The sequence below is a fragment of the Emydura macquarii genome, unplaced genomic scaffold (assembly GCF_026122565.2).
Source record: "Emydura macquarii macquarii isolate MOO-44397 ecotype Brisbane River unplaced genomic scaffold, CSIRO-AGI_Emac_v2 contig_1027, whole genome shotgun sequence".
NCBI classification, from domain to species: Eukaryota; Metazoa; Chordata; order Testudines; family Chelidae; genus Emydura; species Emydura macquarii.
Genome location: NW_027131164.1, coordinates 20,252,846 through 20,279,100, shown reverse-complemented (window position 1 = coordinate 20,279,100; position 26,255 = coordinate 20,252,846). Strand labels below are relative to the sequence as shown.

At 41.8% G+C, this 26,255-nt stretch overlaps 1 protein-coding gene across 4 annotated transcripts in view; it reads right to left on the bottom strand.

Annotated features, from left to right (window-relative positions):
* Positions 1–415: 415 nt before the first annotated feature.
* SH3YL1 (SH3 and SYLF domain containing 1) overlaps positions 416–26,255 on the bottom strand; it is a 94,760-nt gene continuing 68,920 nt past the window's right edge. For 2 of the 4 annotated variants that reach the window (XM_067544890.1, XM_067544894.1), the window contains one exon: positions 416–821. In XM_067544890.1, coding sequence (XP_067400991.1) covers positions 622–821 — 200 coding nt within the window. In that variant the 3' untranslated portion in view covers positions 416–621. Of the gene's footprint in view, positions 822–908; positions 1,143–26,255 lie in introns of those variants that run through there. The other 2 variants (XM_067544891.1, XM_067544892.1) reach the window with 2 other exon arrangements.

Below are 26,255 nucleotides of genomic sequence, written 5' to 3'. Positions count from 1 at the left end.
AACAGGCAGCATTTGGCACAGGAAGGAAAAGCAGAAAGTTTGCTATTTACAGCTTTACTTCAGGTAGATCATATAACCATGACTTAGTTGCTGGAAGGATCACATGTGTGAGATTTTTATTTTGTATTCATAGAAATGCCAGAAACAGCAGGGACCTGGTTATAACCAAGTATAATCTCAAATGGAGAAGACTCATGAAGTGGTCTAAACACATTTTTTTGGCTGATAAACATCCTATGAAGAAGTGTAATTATATCCTTTGATGCATTAGGAAAAACTTCCTAACTGTCAGGGTGGTTAAGCACTGGAACAAATTGCCTATGGTAGATAGTTTGAATTGAGTTTATTAGGGAATATTTATAATGGATGAAGGAGAGAGAACATTAGAAACAACATAACTTATTAAAAATCAAAATATTCTTCTAATACATTTAATTTATTCTTATACATTTTTCCATACAGAAAAATTAACTCTAAAAATTATTGTAACTGGAAGCAGAATAAAAACATTTTAGAGGACAATTTGTAAAAAATACAGATTGTAAATTGATTGTGCATAATCCAGTGGATATTTCAGAAAAGAAGTTTTGAAAAGACAACAATAAGGCCATTGAATGCATTTTAGTTACAGTTCATGGTAACGTAATTAGCTGGGAATATGCCTGTTTGGCCTCGGATGCTTCCTTCCCACCAGTCGAACTGTGAATCTGTTTTGGTTGTGACAACGATTTTATCTCCAGCTTTGAAATTCAAGTCACCTGGTTGCTGTCCTTCAAATGAATAAAGTGCCATCACTTCCATAGGTTTACTCCAAGAATTCCCTAAAAACAAAGGACAATTGAAGTCTTATTTTATTTTTAAAAGATTTGATTAACATGTTGAACTTCATGTACAGTATATTTTCTCTCTCTCTCTCTCCCTCTCTATCTACAGATGTGATGAAGTTCCATTTTTAATACATTCTCAGACTGGTATATCATAATAAATGTGTCATTACACGAGTCTAAAGAGCACAGTGAAAACAGAACTTCAATATAAAAACTGCTGGTCTTCCTTCTCAAGGGCTCACTTCTGCATTATAAAGTCAATGGGAGCGGGACAAAGCCACAGGTGCTGAAGCATCAGCATTCTCTAAGACAGAGCTGAATACAGAGTGAAAAATCTTAAGCGCTATTATGGAATAACAATACCCAGTTCTGTCTGCAAAGTAAAGCCCTTTTTCATTAACAGATAGATTTGCAGAAGTTATAAAATGAGTTTCATAAACTCATTACTTATTTCTTTAAAGCACTGACAATCTACTCATTTTACTTGCAGCAGTTCAGAAGTTAGACAGCTCAATAATCAGAGGAACTGTAGAGCGTTGAATGCTGGACATTTTTTCTAGAACAAGGATGGTCTGTAACATAACAAACTCTTGCAGATCATAGAGATGGGTACACTTGGAGTGGGTTTGGATTTGCAAAAAGTTGGGACTCACAGACTTTAAGGCCAGAAGGGACCATAATCTATCATCCAGTTTGACCTCCTGCACATTGCAGGCCACAGAACCTCACCCACCCACTCCTGTAACAGACCAATATCCTCTTGCTGAGTTACTGGAAGTTCTCAAGTCATGATTTAAAGACTTAACGTTACAGAGAATCCACCATTTACACCACTTTAAACCTGGAAGTGACCCACGCCCTATGTAGCAGAAGGTGAAAGCTCCCTAGGGTCTCTGCCAATCTGACCCAGGGAAATATTCCTTCCCAACCCCAAATATGGCGATCAGTTAGACCCTGAGCATGTGGGCAAGACCCATAAGCCAGACACCTGGGAAAGAATTTTCTGTAGTAACTCAGAGCCCTGCCCATCTAGTGTTCCATCATTGGCTGTTGGAGATATTTGCTGCTAGCAGCTGCAGATTAGCTACATGGCACTGTAGGAAGTCTCATCATACCATCCTCTTGTGACCCAATGCATCCCATGTACACCCTTATGGTGTGATTGTGTATCATTTATATTCACTCTTATAGTGTAACTGTGTATTGTTTAATTCACAGTATGTCATGTAAGGTGTTTTTGGAATGCTCACGACATGCTGAACATTATTGTTATAGTAGTATGTTTCTTGCAATGTCATGTGTATGGTTATGAAGCTCTGCTATGTAATATTTCCAATTGTGTGTGTCATATGGCTTGAATAGATCCAGGAAAACACTAAAAGCAGAGGTAATTTACGCCTCAGCGAGGCGTGCGTAAAACAACTCAGTTCTTCCAGGAACAATGGACTGGATTAAGTATCTGATAAAGTGATGCCCATTTGACTCAAATGGAGGAAAAACCCTGCTAGAGGGGGTGGCGGGGGAACCTGATAAAGGAAGAGGCATTCTTGAGCTCTCTCTTGCATTCCATCCACAAGACAACACCAAGCAATTGAAAGACTGTCCATAGGGGGAGGGCCTGGCTGAGGCGAAGTCATCCTGTTCTAATTGAAGTCAATAGGTGTCTTGCCGTTGCTCCCACTGTAGTCTGGATTATACAAGTGATATTAAGGGGCCCAGTGGGGGCCACATAGGTGTTAACCATTCCCTTTGAGGAGTCTGCTTCTACTCAATAACATCACCTTTTTCCATTAGCAGAGTCTGAATGTGTTATTCAGTGGGCAAACATGTTTAACTGTAAACTGCAAAGACGGAGCAGGGAAATAGGAGGAAACTATTAAATATATAGTGAATGAGACATGACAGTGTTTGGAGAAAGAGCTCAGAGCATGATTTCTATGTTTATAAGCAATGCTTCATGTTTGTCTTATTGTTACATTTAATAGACAAAATTATACACTTAAACTTGAACTGCCATGCACAAAAAATGACTGTTTCACTTCTTCAAAATGTCATTTGTTAGGTGACATTTGCGTTTTATTTTTTCTCCCTCTATTGAGATATTTTACTTTTCTTCAATGTTTTAAACTACCATAACATTCAGGAATGTGAAGTCTGTAAAGTAGAAAAATATGTAAAAATATAATTTTATTGGGGTTTGAGTCATTTCAGTAGCAGAATGTTGACTGTAAAAGTTGGTGAGTTTCTCTCAGAACAGAATTATAAATGTGCTTTTGTTGATGGCTTTGTCATGTAGTATGTTTGCGCTCTGGTAATTGGGCATTTTAAAGCTGAAAACATTCTTTAAGAGATGTGTGCCAAAATGTAGCACAAGTTGTGGTTCCCTACTTGACGTTTACATCGTCTAAATAGTTGTGGATGATTATCATGTCTCCCCAGCCCTGTTGTCATTGTTTAGCCAATATATAAATATTTTAGTATTTTTAATCTTTCCTCATAAATTAATCCTTCCAACTTCCTAATGATTTTTGTTACTTTTCTCTTAACTCCCTGGGCTCTGTCTCTGGACTGCTCAACACAAAATAGTTGCACTGGTTTAACTGAAATCATTTTTTAAACTGAGTTAGTGAAACAAATGCAAACCCCTGGATACTAGTGATTGCCTCTTTCATGACTGAAGTGGCACTGAAATCTGCATTTAAAAGCAGAACTAAAATCCCTGTTTCACATTTTATTGACTGTGCCAAATTTGGGGCCTAAATCAATCTTACTTTAGAAGACAATGGAATTTTCCATGTATTTTTAAAGAAAAATATTTACTTTTGCAAAGAAAACATTTTAATATGCTCTTCAGCAGTCTTCTTTTTCGGGTTCTCATAGCTAAACCATCACAGTGCCCAACCTCAGACTTCATGTAGACATAGGCCACTTTTGAAATGGACTAACTAAACACACAAAGGTGTCTGTCTATCAGGCTTGTGTTCTTAGTACCCTGCTTTATGGCTGTGAAAGCTGGGTTACGTACTCCAATCAAGAATGGACATGGAACAGTTTCCATCTCCACTGTCTTAGAAAAATCCTTGGAGTTACTTGGGACCAATGGATCATCAATACCAAAATCCTTCAGAGAAATGGCTTACAGTCTACACTGGAAGTTCGCAAGCTGTGTAGGTTGGGACACGTGCAGTGCATGCTTCAAGATCGTCTGCCAAAGGCTGTGCTCTATGGCCAACTTAAGAACTGCCCACGATGCACAGGGAGGCCAAAGCTCCGATACAGAGACAGGGTCAAGCAAGGTCTCAAGAAATTCAGCATTCCCACTGACAATTGGGCATGGAAAGCACGTGATGCCTGCTTTTGGGGAGGCTGGATGGGGGCGGGGGGGGGGGGGGGGGGGAACCAGTCCTCCCCCATAGCCCTGTCTCCTTCCCCAAAGCCCCACCCAGGCTCTGCTCCTGGCACCCACATGCATCTGCAGGAGAAGTTGACCTGGCTTGCCCTGGAAAATACCTTTGGGAAGAGGATGAAGGGGTGCGAGTGGTGGGTGGGGGAGAGGGCGAAGAGGCACAAGTAGCAGGCAGAGAGGGACATCGGGAGAGGGGGCCCAACCGGAGTGGGGCCCAGTTGAACCGCCTACGCACCACCAGGACGGGAGGTTGGGCACCCTTTGCTTTTCAGTGGAGAAGCCCAGGCCTTGCCGACACCAGGCCCCACGCTGTGTTCCCTGTGGTGCTGGGTCTGATGTGTACAGCAGAAGCTGATGCCGGGGACAGGCTGGGTCAACTCCTTCCCTGGCAGCGAGTAGGGAAGGAGTATGGATGGGGCAGAGAGGTGGAGGAGCTTCCAGCGGTGGCTGGTTGGGGAGGCTTAGTCTCCCCCAGCCTATTATACCCACCATCTATGCAACTGGAAAAATCCTGCCCACTATTGCTCAGTTTGGAATAGGGATCTAAAATATTAAACAATTAAATGGTTAACCAATACGTATTAGTCTTACTGTTAATATATTACATTTAACGTTTAAAACAGATTGGTAAAATAATTCTGTGACACTAACACCTAATGTGCACATTAAAAACGCAGCAACAATACCAGCAAATTTGCTACAATTGTGTTGTGAGAATTGGGTTTTAAGTGCCATTATTTTATGTGGGTCTTATTTCCTTGCCTGCGTATTTTTCTACATTTCATAGTGTATGTGGAACTAGCTTCCACATCTTTAGGACCATTGCTATGGAACTGACCTCACACTTTGGTAGCATTAAACCTTCAAACAACATCACGTAGGTTATCACGATTTTTGATAACTATTTTTCCAGAGCAGTACGCGCACACACAGTTTTGAAGCTTGAGCGACTGAAAAGGAGTAATGCCTGGAATCCTTTCATAAAAATAACAGATGACTCTGTTAAATATAAACTATGTAATACAGTGCTGAGGTATGCAAACAGCACCGGAGAAATGCTGAACCATTTGAAGCTGAAACATCCCTCTATTTCATGTTAAAAAGGCAGCTAAAATCAACCCATACTGACAGCATTTGTTTCTGGCAGTTCAAGAGAATGTAATATACAACATGCCGAAAAACTAACCGAGTTGTTGTGCACCATGATCACTACAGATACGCTGCTTTTAAGTGTCATTGAGGGTACAGGTTTTCATGCACTGATGAGTTTTGTAGAACCTGAATACCGTGTGCATGTGAAAAACTCTAACCTCATGACTAGAGATGTGCTATGAGGACTGTGTGAAATCTCTCTGGGAAAAATTGGAAAACGCCGCTAAAGTAGCTTTTATCACCGACTGCTGAACAGCATTAACTACAGAAAACTACACATGACTGTCACTTGCTATTATATTGAAAATTGGGAGCTTTGATTACAATTCTACAAACTGAAAGTGTGGCAGAACAACATACAGTAGAAAACCTTGCTGAAAAATTAAACACTACAATGGAAAGATGGGGTCTGGCAGGCTGTGTTTTGGCATGTGTACATGCAAGCGACACTGTGCTTGCCAACACACCGAGGTATGTTAGGTGGAAATCTGTCAGTTGTATTGCCCACACTTTGCAGATAGCCATAAATGATGGGATTTTTTCAAGTAGTGTGGATCGTGCTGTCGCAGCTGCAAGTAGATTAGTTGCACACTTCCATCACCACATGGGGGCTGGAAAAGCACTCAAAAGAAAACAAACACAACTTCAGGTTAAGCGACGCCGTCTGATCCAGTTGTGTAAAACTCCTTGGAATTCGGTATATGACATGTTCGAAAGACTCAGTAAGCAAAGGTGGGCGATAACAGCTGTGCTTTCAGATAGCTCTGTAACAAAATAATCTGATGCCTGAATGCTTCAGCTGCAAAATGAGCACTGGCAATTAATATAGGATATCTTACCACTACTTTGCACTTTAAAATGTACTACAGTGCCATGTCTGCTGAACAATCAGTTTCAATTTCAAATATTTATCCAATCTGCAACAGTCTTCTCCAAACTCAACTCAGAAGTAAAGCTGCTGTCGAAAATGGCTGCTGTTCATCATTCTCTGGAGCATCGCATGAATCCCAACGATGCTGCCATAACTGCCAAACCTGCATTTATTGCCTCCTTGTTAGATCGACGCCATAAACACATGCGGGTCCTTTCACCTGTCATCCAGATTGCTGCTAAATCAAAGCTTCTGCAACTTGCACTGATGGTAGAAGAACCTCTGAGTGCTGTGGCTGAACTGAGAATTGCTGAACCAGTTGAGCCGATAGAACCAGCACCCAAAAAAATGTGCGAAACTGAGAAGAGTGCTATAGTAATGCTTTTAGGTGAAGATTGTACCGAAAAGGAGAATGAGGAGAATGCAGTAGAAAACGAACTGGAAAATTACTTCAGAGAGCCTTGTCCTTCATTGGAATGCAGTCCATTTGAGTTGGGGATGTAAAATAGTAAACAATTAACGGTCTTACTGTTAAGACAAATATTTATCTGTTAACCAGCGGCGCGGAGGTTAACCAGTGGCGTGGGCTCCCCATCTCCATGGTGATGGTGCCAGGCCACGGTGGAGGCGGGTGAGGCCCTACTTCAGGCACTGCGGAGTGCTTGACTGCAGAACACTGGGGATCACAGGTCTGAGACGGGGGGTCCCCTGTGAAGCTGGGCTGGGGGGTGCTACCCAGAGGCTGAGGGGAGGGGGTGCAGTGGGGGGAACAGGACACAAAATTATATCAGTTAAATGGTTAACCAATATAATTTTAATAGTTTAAACTGTTACCTTTTGTAACCGATATTTACATCCGTAGTTTGGAAAAGCCTAGTTAAGGCTGGTGCAGTCACCGCAAAGAGTCAGAGAGCCCAGGCTGAGGCCTACAGGTGACCCAGGAAGCAGTGTATGATTCAACCTCCATCTGGAGAGTGGACCAACAGCCACCGTGGGAAGATTTGCCGCTTGTGCATTGGGCTTTTCCCATACCATCACCAACCACCACTAATGGACTGATTTTGTCATGTCTCCTTTCATCTATTAAGATGTTAGACGGCCAGTTAAACACAGCTTTATTCTCCATACCCATCACAACCTACCTGATCAACACCTCCATCAGCCAGAACTATCACCACTCAACCGCACCCAAAGAATGTCTGTATGTGCTCATGCTTCATACCATCCACTTCCCACCCTTGTGTCCCGCCCTGATACCAAGTGGTGGGCCCTGTTACCACCTAAGGAGGGCAAGGAACCCCACTAGGCCAGCTTGTATTCCACTCTGGTTCCATGGCCCACCAGGAAAATTAGGTGGTGGCTCCTCCACAGAGCCATTAGCACCTGTGTGTACCTGATGTGGTTTACAAACTCCCCAATAGCTATCCCTTTTTCAATGAGAGAGACACCCTGGAGCACATTATGTAGAATGTATCTGGTTGCCATCCTCTGGCTCCTCCAGAACCTTACTGAGGTTCTGGCTGCACTTCTCCCAACGTTCTGGCTTATGCACACCACATCCATGGCCCCACAAAGTTGTGGGACCTCCTTGTCAACCTACTCCTGGTGCTGGCCAAGATGGCCATCCATCAAATCAGGAGGAGGAAGATGGACAGTGGGTGGGGAGGTGCTCTGTGACTGTGGGACCTATTTCTGGTCCGTTACCCAATCATGCCTCCAGGCAGAGTTCATCTGGGCAGTGTCCACTGGCTCCCTAGATGCCTTTGAGGAACAGTGGGCACTGTTGAGGGTTCTCTGCTCAGTATCCCCACTTCTTGTTCTTTGATTTTAATCTTTGACCTCACTCCCATTCCTGTTTTCTCCTTAGTTGTCCCCTGTAACCAGTGGACTTAGTGGTTCCTCCCCCTTAGCTGAGGTGCAGGGCCTTTAATTTTGGGCAGACCTAGGGTCACCCAGACCAGTACTTCAAATAGTACAGACAAAATTCCACCTCCTCTATTGTGCCTGTCTAGTGTGCCTGAGAGCTGAAGCAGAAATACCTCATGGATACCTGGAAGCACAGGTGTTTCACCACTGCTGCCCTCAGCTCTAGTTCAAGGCCCCAGAGAAATTCAGGGGGGCCAGAGGGAGAGAGTAATAAATGCATACTTGTGGGGAATCTGTACCTTTCATTAATCATATCTCCATTTATCCCCTCCTCTAGAGAGTGAAGGCAAGATATGCCTTTCACCCCTCATATACTTTTTTTTTTTTTAAACTCCCCTCTATGGGCATTCTTCCCCACACTCAGATTCCCAGAGTGCTGCTGCTTTGTATTATTATTCATACTGTATTCAAAGTCATAGACTTTTATCCTGCTATTTCTCCCAAACCTATTTCAGTTTTATTACTTTCTGTCTCTTACACATTTAATGCAGAATAATTCTTAAATAATTTATTTCCCCTGGGCTTGCATTTTCCTAGGTCTTAATTTTATTTTATTTTAGCTAAGTCTCTACTGTCTCTCTTTACCTCTCATTTGTTTTTACAGCACAAAACAGAGAATTCACATGTATAGAATCTAGATTACCTACAACTCATGCCTAAACATTATGCTGAACCATATTTAAATTCTGTACATTTTAAGAAGTGCCATATATGATGACGTAAAACTGTGAGGAAAAACAGGAAACATCTTTAACCAGTTTTTTCCTCTTCATTTTCATTGGACAAAATATGGTTTGACTATTTACTGCACTGTATATTAGGTTTGATCAATGTGTTATAGACACAAAACACTGATATGCTGTAGAGGAGAATGTATTATGTGTTACATTTCTCAGATGCAATTGTAATAAAATATTCTAAAGTTTACTGTCAAAGTTAACACTGTTCATTTTTATAGTGGAAAAATGAAGATTTCTGAGTATATGAAAGCCTTTGAAACAGGAATGGATTTCTTGAAACATCAAATTTCCAGCTCACACAAGATGGTGCTACAGTGCTACATACAGCAAAGGATGTCCTGATCATTGAGACTTTTGGATCTACTACATTGAAGCTTTTATATGAAATAATGAAATATTAGGAAAACTCACTATTTTAAGTAGACTGTTGTTTTTATGCATATATTATCCCAACAGTTCACTTTTTAAATAAGGAGTTCTTTAAGTTAATATAAGGTCCTGTGCCAAAGAACGAAAAATCCACAAGATTTATTTTATCTTCATCTGAATGATCGAATGACTGGAAGGCACTGCATAACAAGCAGGACACCACCTTCAGTGAAGACTTCAGGCCTAGACAGATACATAGAACCACATGCAACCAAGAACCATGTTTTTGGTTCATATAAACCCGAAAGCCACATGGAACATAGGGGATGGAAACTCATTTTAATCAGCACAAAGAAAATATTTGCACAGAACCCCATCTGCCAAAAACTCTGAGTTTCACACAGCTTTGCTTATATGTTTTCTTCATGTTTTAATACTAGAGTCTAAGGCAGGGGTGGCCAACCTGCGGCTCACGAGCCGCATGCAGCTCTTTGCTGATACAAATGCGGCTCGCGGCTCATTGCATGCGGCTCTTTGAAATTGACAAGCTGCCGCCAAAATTGACAGATCAGTAAGAGACAGAAAAGTGAAATTGACAAGCTGCCGCCGAAATTGATGGATCAGCGCAAATTTTCGGTGGAGGATAAAAATGTGGCTCTTTGAGGCTCTTCATCTCTGACTGGTTGGCCACCCCTGATCTAAGGACTGGTTCACATTTACCATGTGATTCGGCGGCAGTTGACGGGAGTTATGCAAACTACGTAGAGTTTTCTCCATGTAGAGTAGTTTGCGTAACTGACGTCGACTGCTCTGCTTCCCTTCTGCGCGCTGTTCTCACTGAGCTGAGCTGTTCCCGTCGGCTCAGCGCTACGCTACTTGAGAGGGTGGACTTACTCAGTCGACTTCCTGATCAGTTGACCAGGTCTCACTGACCACTCAATCGATCAAGAAAGATTGATCTGGCGGCGGTGATTTTGCCGCCCTCAGTCTGAACATAGCCTAACTCTAATACTACTTATTCTCCACCTGAAGTCATGATCTCTTTTTTAAATCTTTAAAAAAAATAAAGTTAAAAACCAGAACAACACAAAATTCAACACACAGGATTATCTTAAGTAGGATGTTGTCTTTGAGGAGTCTAAAGGCTTTTAATGAGAAATTATTCAAGATTTTTGGATGGCTTTTAGAATGGGTGGATAGTGCTTATATTGCTGAATTCAGCCTTGAGGAATACCACATTCAAGTTATTAACCTCTTCCCCTAGTATTTTAGAGAGGAGGCGTGAAATGGCTGGCATATGTGTTTAGTAAGCACATTTGTGTTTAAACAAAGTTAACTGCATCTCCAGCATCTGTGATAAGAGCTGTGCAGAACACTGACCCATATGACCGCATGCCAAAAGTGTCCAGGCATGGAAAAGCTGCAATTGAATATCTCATTAGCCAAATGGCAGCCTACAAAAACAGGAAAGGTGGGACCCTAAAATCTAAGCCCTTGTATGCCACAAAAATAAATAATGTTCATGAATAACCTTTTAACAAAGCCTATACCATGAATAATCTTTTAACCACATTAGTTCCTATTTATTGAGCATAAAGAAATTTTGTATAAAAATAGAAAGCAAAAAGCCCAACAATTTCTAATTTTGCTCTAATGGTCAAAATTTTTCAAATAGTTATTAAGTGTTATCAAGTGCATTCATTGCATGAATGTGGACTTTCACAGATTTATAGGTAATGTAACATGCATGCTCATGTGCCAGTATTAGTATTTAGATCTTCTGTACCCTATAAGCACTAGAAGGGAATAATCACACCTATTCAAACATGTCTGACATTCCATTCAGTAGAACACAGGGTAAAGAAACATTATGAGGGAAAACAAACTGAAAACAGATACTATGGTAGATGTAGAGTACAAACAGACCAGAGAAAAGTTGTGCAGAGCCTTGAAATGGGGGAAAAGGACTTTAAAAACCTGTTGAGGAAGGTGACAGGTAGCAAGCAAAGGGACTGGAGGAGGGGAGTGACTTAGGCTAAGTCGCTGCCGTCAGATCGACTTATCTGGATTGACTGAGCAATCAGTGAAGACCCACTCAGTCGATTCAGAAGTCGACATTATTAATCCACCCCCGCAAGTGGCATAGCGCTGCGTTGACAGGAACACAGTTCCTGTCAGCGCAGTGCAGTGAAGATGGCGCGCAGAAGAGAAACTCCGAAGTCGACAGGAGTTATGCAAATTTCTTGTGTACTTTGCGTAACTCCCATCAACTGCTGCCGAATCGCAGAGGTAAGTGTAGACCAAGCCATGGTCAGATCAGTGGAAGAGGAAGAAAGTATAAGTAGGAGCATGCTTAACAAACTGAAGAGGAACAAAGTGGTAGTCAAGACGACCAGAGAAAGCAATACAATATTAGTTAAAGCAAGAGATGACTGAGGACTGGACCATGGTGAGGAAGTTGGACAGGAGAGAACAGGGTAAATTTTAGGGATGTTGCAGATGAAGTTCTAACAGGACATGTGACATATTTGCAGACCTTCACTAACTGCGGAGAAAAAGTACACTATGAACTTTCTGAAGTTATACACATGTGGAAAACCTATTGAACTTGGCACACCATACCATAAAAGTGCAAGTCACATCTTTGAGAAATCACACAACTTTTCATTAGACTTCTAAAACACATCTGCAACTAAGTGATAAGCTCCCTAGCAAATTTCAACCATACGACTGAAAAATCTTTTAAAATATGTAGAATGGGAAAAGTATTTTTGCCTCTTACTCTTTGCTCTCAAAAATAGCTGGACCATTTTGGTTCAATTTTTCAAAAAACTAACTCCTGGATTTAGAATTTATCTGACAAATTTCAATCAAAAAAGTAAAAGACTGCAAAAATATAAGTAACTGAAAATCTCTCAGAATGAAAATGTTTATGCAACATTAGCTATAGATGTAGCTACCTGTTCTGCCTAAAGTAAACGGTGCTTAATTAAAATGTCTGCTAATAGAGGAGGAGAATTGTTCTTGATACATTTGGGATGGTCTCCAAACGCAGAAGATTCTCTAATAAAAATGGTTCCTTGTATACATTTCATTGTACCGTGATTATGGGTATCATTGGGACATACCCAACACAGCTGCTACAGAGAGTAAGGGACTCCTTGTTACCAGCTATGTGAGAAAGACACTAATAATAATATTAATATCTAGCATTTGTATATTTCATTTAATCACTAGATCCCAAAGCACTTTATTACAAAGGGATGTATCATGTCTTTTTTTTTTTTTTTTTTTTTTTTAAACCAGAGGCCCTGGGAGGTGAAATGATTTGCCCAGGTCACCCAGATGGTCACTGGCAGAGCTAGGAATAGAATTTCTTCTCCTGAGTCTTGGTCCATTGCTCCCTTCTAGGACACACTAAATCCCCATATTTTCATTCTGTCATGCTCATATATTGAAATTTTTATCAAACACTTGAGCACAAAATAGTTAATTTATTTTAAAACGGTACACAAAAACCTGAATGACACAACTCAGTCTTTTTGACATTTCTGAATATTCCCAGAATATGCTCTGAGTCTTGCTTGTATAGCTCTTATTGCTGGCATGGCGTGACCCTAAGGACCCCTTAATGCCAACTGGCAAAGGCTTCACTGTTCTGTAACAGCAGCTCCTATCAGGCCTGACAACAATAAGAAATGTCTTATAAAAGCACATATCACAGTGATCCTCCCAATCATTGGACTGAGGGGTCCATTTATGATATTATTTAACATCAATATTTCAAAATTGCAATAATTCATATGAGAGGTTATGTCAGGTACCATTAGAAAGGTTATAATTTGCTAAGTATGATGATATTGTTTATGTGTATATGTCATATTTGTAATGCAGTTTATAAAATGTAAGGCACATCTGTATTTCCACTTGTGCTATGTTTCTGGGCGATACCGCAGAGGATGGCTGCAGCACTAGCTGCTTGATGGCCCATTAAGGGAACTTAAAAGTACAATAAGCCCAGGGGCTACAACTTATGAGTCACCAGGATTTACTCATGTGACCCTGGACTCCATCTCATTTCTGTAAATTTCCAAAAGCAGCATGGCAAAGGCCAAGGAACATAAAAGACAGCTGCACCACATCCATTTTGTCTTCAGTCTTCAGTCAGTCTTAGTCTTCAGCCACCTCTGGATCAACTCAGCTGCAAGTGAAGCTGTGAAACAAAGGACTGAGACCCATCCAGGTATGGGATGTACACCAGAGGGACTATACAAGCCTGCAACCTCCACAATTCTACTGGAAACCTGATATATATGGACTTTTAAATCATTTGTATGTATCTGATTGCTTTAATCATTTAACATTTCTCTTATAGTTTCTTTCTTTTTATAATAAACCTTTAGTTTTAGTTACTAAAGGATTGGCTGGCAGAGTGGTATTTTGGATAAGATCCAAACTTATATTGATCTGGTAATGCAGCTGACCCTTTGGGGTCAGGAGAACCTTTTTGATAAACAGCATAGAGTTTTAAGTAACTTATCTCTTTACTGGACCTAATGGCTGACTGGGAGCCAGAGACTAAAATGCAGTAAAGGGAGCTGTTTATATTTTGCTTTAGCTTCTTGATAACCAGTGTGGAGAATCAGAAGCATTGTTTGTGGCTGGTTGGGAAGTCTGACCTCAGTGTCACCCACCAGTGCTAGGAGAATATGCTCTCCTTTTGCAGCCTTGGCATTTTCAGGTGGCTACTCTAGCATGGATGGGTCACAGTATGTACTGATGATATTTAAGGAACTGTGTATATGCACTGAAAATGTATTTTAGAGTCTGTTGCCCAGACAGGGTTTTGCCAGACAAAGGGATGTACATTCAGTTATCTGCTTACATTCATATGTAGATCAAGCATTGTAAGTCAACACAACGAAAGCCCATTTTGGTTCTAGAGTCAACATGAGTATGTGAAGACACATTGGAGCCAGTGCCCAAGGCATGAACCATGGGATGGTCATCCTGACTCTGGGGAAAAAACAATAAATGAGTTTTGGGAAATATAAAGAGAAGCAAAATGACATTTTGTTATCCATTCACTAAGGAAACCCCTTGAAGAATGGAGTTTGGATTATGTTTTCCACTATGCATAACTTTGCATTTATCAACATTGCCCAGTTTTGTGAGATCTCTTTATAGCTCTTTGCAGTCTGCTTTGGATTTAACTAGGTTGAATAATTTTGTATTGTCTGCAAAGCTTTACCATGTCACTGTTTATTGCTTTTTCCAGATCATTTACAAATGTGTTGAACAGCACAGATCTCACTACATATTCCTGGTGGACCCTGCTAGTTATCTTTCTCCATTCTGAAATTGACCATTTATTCCTCCCCTTTGTTTCCTGTCTTTTAACAGCTACTGATCCATGAGAGGACCTTTCCTCTTATCCCATGAGGCCCTATTTTCTTAAGACCCTTGTAAAAGGCTGGATCAACCCTGGTCCACATATCTGTTGATCCCTTCAAAGAATTCCAATAGATTGTGCCTCACCAATTTCCATTTACAAAAATTGTGTTGACTCTTCCCCAACAAATCGTGTTCATCCGTGTGTCTGATAATTCTGTTCTTCACTATAGTTTCAACCAATTTGCCTGCTACTGGAGTTAGGTTTACCAGTTTGTAATTGCCAGGATTACCCCTGGAGCCTCTTTTAAAAATTGGTGACACATTACCTATCCTCCAGTCATCTGCTACAGAAGCAGATTCAAGCAATAGAATACATACCACAACAGTAGTTCTATAATTTCATAACCGAGTTCCTTCAGAACTCTTGGGTGGATACCATCTGGTTGTGGTGACTTATTGTTTAATTTATCAATTTGTTCCAAAACCAGCTCTATTGACACCTCAGTCTGGGACAGTTCCTCAGATTTGTCATCTAAAAAGAAACTGAAATGCAGTAAAGTGGGCTGTGTGTATTTGTATACAGTATTGTATACTGGCTTCTTAATAACCAGTATGGGAAATCAGAAGCACAGTTTGTGGCTGGTTGGGAAGTCTGGCTTCAGTGCCACCCAACAGTGCTGGAAGAATCTGCTCTCCTTTTGCAGCCTGCCCTGACCTTGACATTTTCAGGTAGCTACCCTAGGCACAGAAGGGTTACACCATCACCTCCATAAATTTATCAAGCTCAGTTTTGAAGCCAGCTAGGTATTTGCCCTACTGCTATCCTTGGAAGGCTATGTCAGAACTTCACTCCTCTGATGGTTACAAACCTTTGTCTAATATCAAGTCTAAACTTCCTGATGACCAGTTTATATCCATTAGTTCTTGTGTCCACACTGGCACTGAACTTAAATAATTCCTCTCCCTCCCTGGTATTTATCCCTCTGATGTATTTAGAGAGCAATCATATCTCCCCTCAACCTTCTTTTGGTTAGGCTAAAAAAGCCAAGCTCTTTGAGTCTCCTCTCATAAGGCAGGTTTTCCATTCCATGGATCATCCTAGTAGCCCTTCTCTGCACCTGTTCCAGTTTGAATTCAATCTTTCTTAAACATGGGGGATCAGAACTGCACACAGTATTCCAGAGGAGGTCTCACTAGCACCTTATATAACAGTACTAACACCTCCTTATCTCTACTGGAAACACCTCGCCTGATGCATCCTACTTGTTTTTCAACACAGAGAAAGAGATACAGTTTCTGTCCTGAAGAACACAGAAAAAACACAACAGAAAGATATGCTAACATATACACACACACACACACACACACACACACACACACACACACACACATGCACAAAGTTTTCTTTCTCATAGTCTAATACAGTACAAGAAACTGGGGAAAAAGCAATCATGACTATGAAAACAGCTGCTTTAGGAAAAATGTTAGCCTTTTGTTTATGGAGAAAAGAAGGTATGGGTTGCATGTACCAACCTGAGAATTCTCTCAAACTTGTAAAAGTCCTGTATATATTATACAACCCCTTTTAGTAAGAAAGTACTATTTTTGCATAATACAACAATGTGTCAAGCAAAAGGTCCATTTTGTGGTCACATGCCATAGCTATAAGCAGCATATTGTAAATATACTATCTTATGATCAGTGATTTTTTTAAAGGTTTCATGACCTCATTATTGAAGTAATCAAGGAGTATGGTTGACTGGTTAGTTATACAGTCCATAGGGAGAATATGACTCAATCAAGTAATATTTTATTTATCCTTTGATAAAACATTACCTTCCATCTGTAGAGTCCCATTAATATTTATTATTAGTCAGGTCTGAGTGTCTCTGCACTACAGCCTGGCAAAAAACAGATTTTTTGGTTCACAAGCAATTTTGAAAAATTGAAATAAAAAATGTTTCAGCTTGAACCAAAAATGCTATTTTACTGACTGACACATATGACAAATCAAGACCCAGGTCACTTTGGTTGCTCTAACTTGGGACATACGATATTGGTACATGTATTTCCTGGATCTCTTACAGCAGTATCTGTATCACCAAACCTGCTTGCACAGAAGATGATCTCATCCTGAACTAAAAAATCAGTCACTTCACCTTTCTGATTGAATTGACTTTGACTATTCCTGATCTAGCATGTTCTTCAAGACTATGAGGCAGCGGTTCTCAACTGGTGGTACGCGTACCACCGGTGGTACTTCGCAGAAGGCTGGGTGGTTCGCGAGCCGTACCGCATCGCCGAATCCGCCCTCCCACCCACCCTCGGGAAACCCTGCCGCCGAAAAGGGGCAAACGGCGGAAGGGTTTCAGCGGAGGCCATTGTTCCCCCCAGGTAACCCGCCGCCGCCGCAAGGCCCCCCCCCCCCCCACCGCGAAACCCCACCACCACCGCAAGTCCCCCCCACTTTTTTTCCCCGAGTGGTACTCGGTCAGGTACAGTCAGGTCAAGTGGTACTTGACCTGACTGTACCTGACCCGAGTGGTACTCGGGAGGGGGGGGGGGGAAGGAGAGTTGAGAACTGCTGCTATAAGGTATAGTGCTGCAGTCCTTAAAACCTTCAAAATCTAAGAATTATTTGAAGATGTTGGTGGGCCAGTACTTATGCTGGCCCATCTTATTTCTCATCAGTTGTACTTCTGGGCTTTCCTACCAACTCCTTCCAATCAACCTCTTTTTCTGATTTTGACACCCGTCTCTCTCTCTCTTCTTCTCCTCACAATCTCCCACACTCGTCCTTGGTGACTTCACTTTCCATGTTGATGACCCATTTGCTCCCTTAGCTGTATACTTCCTCACCCTCACCTCTTCATTTAACCTGCAGTCTGGATGCAACCTTCCCAGTCACCAAAAGGGACATTTCACTTAACTTGGGATTTCACCAAGCTCCGCTTGCTCTTTTGCTCTCTCTGTTGGTGAGTTCCCCCCTCTGACCATCACCTAGTCTCTTTCAGCATTGCCCATCAGTGCTCCACTTCCAGCTTGGCCTTTATGTGACCTCAAGTCCCTCAACATTGACAGCTTCTCATCTGCTGTCAGCCCTCTCCCTCCCTGCCCCTCTCTTCCACTGATACGGTTAGTGATTTTTTCCATGCTTCATTCTCCTTCACCTTTGACTCTAATGCCTCTCTCTCGCATTGGCCATGGGCAAGGGCCACCCTTACAATCCTCAACCCAAGCTCACTCCCAACAGCCACATCCTCTGCTCATGCCTTCACAATGTGGCAGATATCCCATGACCAGGCTGAGTTCCTCCACTACAAATTCATTCTCTCCTCCTTCAGTTCTGCCATCTTCCTGACTAAACAATTCTACTTCCCAACTTAACTGAATTCCAAGCCTGCAATCCAGACACTTTTCTACTATCTTTGACTCACTCCTGAAACCCTTCCTCCTCCTTCCTGCCTCTACATCTCTCTCCACACAGGAACACACCTATTTCCTTTAAGAGAAAATTGACAAAACTGACATGGCCTTTCCCTTCCTTTCCTATAGCTCTCACCGCCTCCTCCCCTTTTTCATCTGCTGTTCTCCACTAACCCCTCCACCTGCCCCAGTGACCCCATCCCATCCCATCTCATCTCCTGATTTCTCCTGCACCCACTCTCATCCCCTCTCTTCCTCTTCTCCTTAACCTCTCACGCTACTCTGGTGCTTTCCCCTCATAATACAAGTATGCTTTAGTCTTAAAGATCCCACCCTTGACTCCAACTGCTTCTCCAACTGTAATCCCATATCCCTTTTCACCTCTAAGCTTTTTGAACATGCTGTTTACAACTGTTGTCTGGAGTTCTTCTCCTCCAATTCCAACCTATATCCTCTCCAATATGGCTTTATGCCTTGCTCTACACTGGAATGGGTCTTGCCAAAGTCTCTAATGACCTCTTCCTATATAGATTTCAGAACCAGTACCTCACACTCTGTGGCCTGTCAGACACCTTCAACACCCTCGACCATGCATCTCTTCTTGAAATCTTGTCCTCTTTTGGTTTCTATGACTGTCTTTTACTGGTTCTTCTCCCTCTCTAATGATTCCTTCAATGGGTCGTCATGAGAATTCCTCCTCATTGCCTCTCTAACTTTCTTTGGAGGTTCCACAGGGCTATGTCCTGGGTCTCCTTTTCTCTTCTCCCTCCACAATTTATCTCCAGGTAATCTCATCTGCAAACACAAATTCAACTACCATGTCTATGCTGACAATACATAGATCTACTTCTCTATACAGAATTGTCTTCTTCTGTCTAAGCTAAAATCTCAGCTTATGTCTCTGATATCTCGTCATGGGTGTCTAGCCACCAGGTCAAGTTCAACATGGTTAAACTATCTCTGTCTTTTGCCTGAAGCTCTCTCCTGCTCTTCTCTCTCTCACTGTAGACACCACCACCACCCTCTCTGTTAGTCAGGCCCATAACTTGGGTGTTATTTTCAATGCAAACCTTTCTCTAGGTCCTCACATTTAGGTTATATCTAAATATTACAGATTCTATCTGCATTATATCGCTAATATATACCTTTTCCTATCCATTCATACAGCTAAAGCTCTTGTCCAAGCTCTCATCTCACATCTTGATTACCACAAAATCCTTCTCTCTCGCTTTGAGAAATCTTGCTCTATTCTATTCTATATATATATATATATATATATATATAGGTTTTTATACCATATTCATTACTATAGTATCTGACCATCTTCCAGTAGTGCATTAAGCAACATGACTAGACATCTATCATGTGTTGTTTGTTCCCTCATCATCTCCCCAGAGAGGGGGGAAGTGTGTGCATGGAAGCATCTTGTTTGGGTAGTGCATTTTGTTTTGTTTTTTAGTATAAAGTATCCCTATTGCTATGTCAAATTGCTTACAAAAGAAAGCATGTCAAAGAAATGTGCCTTGCACTTGGAATGGAAAGTGGTGAGGTTTGTGTTGGTTGCTAGATCCTGGGGGAGTTCATTCCACAGTCTCGGACTACCCCTGGAGAAAGTTCTGCCTCCTGCAGAGACAAGCTTTACTCATATTGTTGAGAGTTGCATTGTGCCAGAGGTGCATAGTTGCTGACCATGGTCTTCATCCCAAAGCTTTAGATGATATTTTAGATCTCCTGGACCCAGCTCATGAAGCTCCTTTGACGATAAGGACTGAGACCTTGAACTTGATTTGAAATTCTATGGGAAGCCAATGTAGAGAGCAGAGGACAAGTTTGATATGGTCACAGTAGACTATATTGCTCAGGATATGCACTGCGGTGTTCTAGCTGAAGCTTCCTAAGTGCTGCCAGGAGAGAGCTTAGTATCAGTGAGGAATCCAAAAGTAATCTTAGAAGATGGTCTGAACTGATCAGTTGTGGATGTATATGTTCAACCAACAGAGACTGCACTGTAGCTGCAAGTGCTTCAGTGCCATCCAGTATCACCTCTATCTTTCCTGGTTTCAACTTCAGCCAACTGTTCATCCAAGAGCTGATCTCACCCACAAAGCTACCTCATTACTCTCCTTCAAAACGCTCCCTAAACATTTTCTTTTGCTGTGATAACTTCCTAAACCATGAAAACAGTTAGGCTGCCGGTATGTTTATTTCTCTGCCTGTTATGCTGACAAATATTGTCTTATTGTACTCCCCTGTCATCTGTATCCATCTGTCTCCTAATACTTAGATTGAAACTTATCTGGGACAGGGACAGTTGTTTTACTCTGTAGCTGTACAGAGCCTAGAACAGTGTGCTCTTAGTCTACGATTGGGGATCCTAGTACTATGATGAAGGTAGCTACTGAAATCAGACATTTTACAATGAGCACGTTCAGATATCTTATCTGAGCAAGTTAATTCCAAGAATTTTAAAATAGATGACTGAGGAGTTTGCTGGAGCATTAATATGAGTTTTCAGTAATTCTTGGAACACTGGGGACGTTTCAAGGGACTGGAAGAAAGCTAGTGTGTCAATGTTTTAAAAGGGTAAATGGGATGATATAGGTAATTATAGTTCTGTCAGTCTGATATTGATCCTGGGCAAGATAATGAAACAACTGATATGGGACTTAATTAGTAACTAAAGGAAGGTATAGGGGAGGGAGACCATCCATCCTTGTCAGTCTCGGAGGGAGGCCATGCCCCCTTGCTGTTGCACCTGTGTGGACAAGTTTTAGGCAAGAATTTAGCTCTCTCTCAGGTTCCAGCCCCAGGCAACACAGGGCCAGTTAGCAGTCAATGGGCCCGGACCTTGCCCTATAGGTGGGGTGGCAAGGGGGGGGGAGGGGAAATGCGGGGCCTCTCAAGTCCACCGTGACCCAGCCCAGGGCCCTTACAGTGGTAGGGTGTTCCACCACTGGGTCAGTGGGGCTCCAGCTGAAACGCGTCGACCGGTGCTCAGGCATGAGCACAGCCAGACCAAACTCTGTTATCCCCATGCTACCTCCTCCACTCCAGTGCCTGTGTACCTGTGGCCAAGGTCTGTCATCTGGCTCCTTGGGTTATGTCACCAGTGGCAGTCCAAGCAACTCCTTGCTGTCTGGGTCGTCAAACTGCTCAGGCGAGTCACGCGAGTCCTTGAAGCAGTCCTCGCTGGGCTCCCCCTCTAGCTGTGGGCAGGAGACGTCCTTCTCCTCCAGCAGCTGTGTTTCAGTTGAGCTGTAGGGCCTGCCCTTTATATTTCCTGTTCCTGTCCTGCCTCTCTGTTTCCAGCATGGCAGGTGTGGCTTCCCTGGCTCCGCCTACCAGGGGTTGAGTGGCAGTCCCTCTTTATCAGTCCCAAAGGGCGGTCAACCCCCTCACTACATCAGGTAGTATAATTAATGCCAACCAACATGGGTTTATGGAAAATAAATTGTCAGACTAACTTGAGATCTTTTTTTGATAAGATTACAAGTTTAACTGATGAAGCTAACAGTGCTGATGGAACATATTTAGATTTTTATAAGGCATTTGACTTAGCACCACATGACATTTTGATTGAAAAAATAGAAAGATACAAAACTAACATGGCACACATTAAAAGGATTAAAAACTAGCTAACTGATTGGTCTCAACATGAAATTGTAAATGGGGAGTCATCATCAAGTGGATGTGTTTCTAGTGGGGTCCTGCAAGAATCAGTTCTTGGATCTACACTAAACATATTTATCAATGACCTGGAAGAAAACATAAAATCATCATTGATGATGTTTGCAGATGACTCAAAGATTCGGGGAATGGTAAATAATGAAGATAAATCACTGATAGAGAGTGCTCTGGATTGCTTGGTCTAACTTGCGCCCAGCCCACAATCGGCATTTTAATTCAGCTAAATGTAAATTTATATATCTAAGAACAAAGAATGTAGGACATACATACAGAATGGGGAACTCTATCCTGGGAAGCAGTGACCCTGTAGTAGTTTTGGGGGTGAGAGCAGATAAGCAGCTGAACATGAGCTCCTAGTGTGACACTGTGGCCAAAAGGGCTGATTAGATCTTGGATGCAAAAACCAGGGGAATCTTGAATATGAGTAGAGAGGTTATATTACCTCTGAATTTGGCAGTGAGACCACATTTGAATGGCCTTTTCAATCTAGTAGATAAAGGTATAATAGGATCCAGTGGCTGGAAGTTAAAGCTAGACAAATTCAGACGAGAAATAAGGTGGAAATTTTTAACAGTGAAGTTAATTAATGTACCAATATACCAAGTGTCATGGTGAATTCTCCATCACCAGCAATTTTTAAACCAAGAGTGGATTTTTTTTTTTTTTAAAGTTACATTCCTGTTCATAGATTTTAAGGCCAGATGGAACCATTGGGATCATCTAGTCTGACCTGTATAGCACAAGCCAAAGAACTTTCCCCAAAATAATTCCTAGAACATATCTTTTAGAAAAACATCCAATTTTGATTTAAACATTATCAGAGATGGAGAATCCACCATAACCCTTGGTAAATTATATCAATGATTAGTTATTCTCCCCAGTTAAAAAAACCTACCTTATTTCCCGTCTGAAACGGGAATTATTTTGAGGAAGTTCTATGGCCTATGTTATACTGCCAGTCAGACTAGACAATCCCGATGATACCCCCAAGCCTGGAAATCTATGAAAATGCAAACCAACAAATAAATAAATAAAAGAAATGTTTGAGCCAAAGTTATCTTTTATGTTAAAATTCTCTATATGGTTTAGGTTTTGTCAGAAGCCTTTGTTTAAATTATTCTTGATGTTTTAGGTGTTAATCTAACCAAATATTTGGAGAGAAGGTTCACAGCTCACTATAATTGCCTCTGGTTCTTAGACTGGCATCATATAACTGTTCATAATGTATTATTTGAAAGATGGGGCAGAATGAGGATTATCAGAAGACTTGCTAGAAAACAGATCTGTGACACATTGCTATCACTAGCCAATTACTTTATGCAGATAAAGGCTTGAAGTATACATAACATACACAGTTATCTTTTACAGTGTACTTTATACGGAGGACTGGGCTACACTACAGAGTTTTGTTGGCAAAAGTCAGCTTTTGCCGATAAAACAGAGGTGTACACTCTGAAATGCTTTTCCCACCGATGTAACTCCCCTGCTTTGCCAACATAATACACCATTTCAACGAGAGAGGTGGAGGTTATAGTTAGGATGTCACAGTGTCAATGTAGATACTGCCATTATAACACACTCTGCTGGAGCCATGAAATTAACAAGAAAGCCAGGCAGCTAGAATCTAGCTGTCCCCAGCTCCCCTGGAGAGCTGAGTGGCTAGACCCTGCTCCAGTCTGGCAGTGGGGCAAGAATCCCCAAGAGGCTGGAACCTGCTCTCAGTGGGGAACATGGAAGGGAGAAGTCCTGGTGGCTGGCCAGCTCCTGTGGGGAACAGAGGAGCGAGAAGCTGGGGCAGGTGGACCCCACTCCCAGAGGGTGAGAAGCCCCAGATGGCTTTCCCCGGCTCCTGGAGAGGAATGGGGAGAGGAGAAGCCCTGGGGCAGCTTCCCCTGGTGGAGAATGGGGGGGGAGATGGGCAGCCCACCTGGAGCCCAGGAACCTGTGGAGCAGCCGTGCTTCTGCCAGAGAGCTGCCAGCGGAGCTGAGAGCCTGGTGTCTCAGCCCTGCACACTGCCCTTCTTAGGTCGGTGGAAATGCGCCTGGTGAGGACATATACCACCAACCCAAGGAGGGTAGGGTGGACATCAGCCAATGCAGTGTCTGTAAGTCGACCTAACATAGGTTGACTTATCTTTGTAGTGTAGACAAGGCCTAATTGTAAAGATAAGGTAACATACAGACTTCTTTTAGCCTCCATTTCTTGTGGATCTATGACTCTGGCCTCTTCCCACCACAGTGCTGCTGGCAATAACTCTCTTTCCCCGGCTTCCTGTGTGCCCCTAATATATTAATACAGTTCATTCAATGGCTTCAACTTTATTGAAAATTTGATGTGGAAGCCATTACTGCATTCAGGACTATGAATGAAAGTGATGCTATCATTAGAACAAAATACAAGACATGGTCTGCAGTTTTGGTGTGTGCCTCTCTCATTCTGAGTCATGTTGTAAGGCAGACTGGGGGAATTATTCTCTTTTAAAATTCAAGTCAAATATTTAGAAATGATCTGCAACATTTTCTCTCAATTTCTGTGCGAAGTACTGCAGTTAACCATTGATAGTTTAAATTATGAAATCTTAACTGAAACATGAATTCAGGTAAGACATGGATAGGAACATTTATCTGGACTGAAAAATAGTTAAATAACAGTAAATAAAAGTTAATTATAAATGGCATCCAGCCATAATCCCATGGTATCAAGTTGATGGATGTGTACAGTTGGCTACTTCAGGGATCTGTGCTAGACCTTGTCTTAAATATCTCCTTTAATTATTTGGAAGAGGTAACATATGGCTCATTAGCTAAATTTGTACATGATACTAAACTGGGAGAAGCTGCAAACACCAGACTGAGAAATAATACAAAGGTATCTAGAGACATCAGAAACATGGGCAAAACATGAATGGTAATTCAACATGGAAAAATGCAAGCTAATACATCCAGGGAAAATTAATGCAAAATATTGATACTCTGTGGGAAGAAGAAACTTATGAAAGCATAATAACTGAGAGACCTAGGAGCTACAGTGCAGAACAAATTATACCTGAGTTGAAATGAGAGTATAGCTGTTACTTTGGCTGCATAAGAAAAAGCATCACATCTGTCTGGTCAACTGCCCCAAAAATAATCTTTTATCTGTGGCTTGTGATATACAGGAGTCCAGACCAGATCATCATAGTGGTCCATTCTGGCCTCAAACTGTTTGAGTAATTGTAATACAGAATTCTATAAAATGGCTTAAGTATAAAGCTATTTACTTACCAAGACCTAAGGAGTTAACAACCTGCTTCCCCTACCAATCTGATGACCTCTTTAACAATTACACAGGAGTATTGCTTTTCTTCCTTTAAGTATTCTATTCTATGTATTCTCTTACACCATGTTCATCACCACTGTATCTATATCAATTATTTCACCCACTGTCACAGTTCAGAACTCAACTCCGATCAGTAAAGCACTGACTTTCAATTATAATCTACAAATCTTCATTTAAAAGTTACAAATAAGTACGAAGTCTACATATGCATTCAGTTAATTGTCCAGTATATTCAACAACTTTTTGTATTTTTTAAAATGGCTTTTTAGTTCACCTTCAACAATTATCCAGAAAGCAATGCTAACACTAAAATAGCTTTAACGTTCATTTTTTTCATTATTGAATCATTACTATTAATTTTTGTGGATCTTTTCATCATACTAATAGACTGTAATTCAATCTCATTGACAGCATCCCAGGAATCCAATTATTTACAAATAAGATTTCTTTTATAATGTAATTTCATTTAGTTAAAAGCAAAGTGAAGAAAAACAGGGTTACTTACCAGTAACTGTTGTTCTTCGAGATGTGTTGCTCATATCCATTCCAATATAGGTCAGTGCGCGCCTTGTGCACTGGTTCCCAGAACTTTTTTCCTCTAGCAAGCCCCGTAGGGCCGGCTTAAGCATCCCCTGGAGTGCCACACTCATGCCGCAGTATATGAGGCGCCGCCAGCCCTGCAGGCCCTCAGTCCTTTCTTTCTGCCGACTCTGACAGCGGGGACGGAATTGGAATAGATATGAGCAACACATCTCGAAGAACAACAGTTACTGGTAAGTAATCTTGTTTTCTACTTCGAGTGATTGCTTATATCCATTCCAATATAGGTGTTTAAATAGCCATACCTTGGAGGTGGGTAGGAGTCATCGTCAAGCTACTCTCATCAGTACGGCCCTGTCAAAGCCCACGTCCTCTCTCGCGTGCTGCACAATGGTGTAGTGGGACGTGAAGGTGTGGACCGACGACCAGGTTGCTGCCTTGCAGATGTCCTGCAGGGGCACTCTTTCCAGGAAGGCCACCAATGAGGCCTGGGCTCTGGTTGAGTGCGCTGAAACAGCTCCTGGAAGTGGCACCTTCACCTGCTCGTAGCAGGTCCTGATGCATGCGGTGATCCAGGCGGAGATGCGTTGGGTGGAGA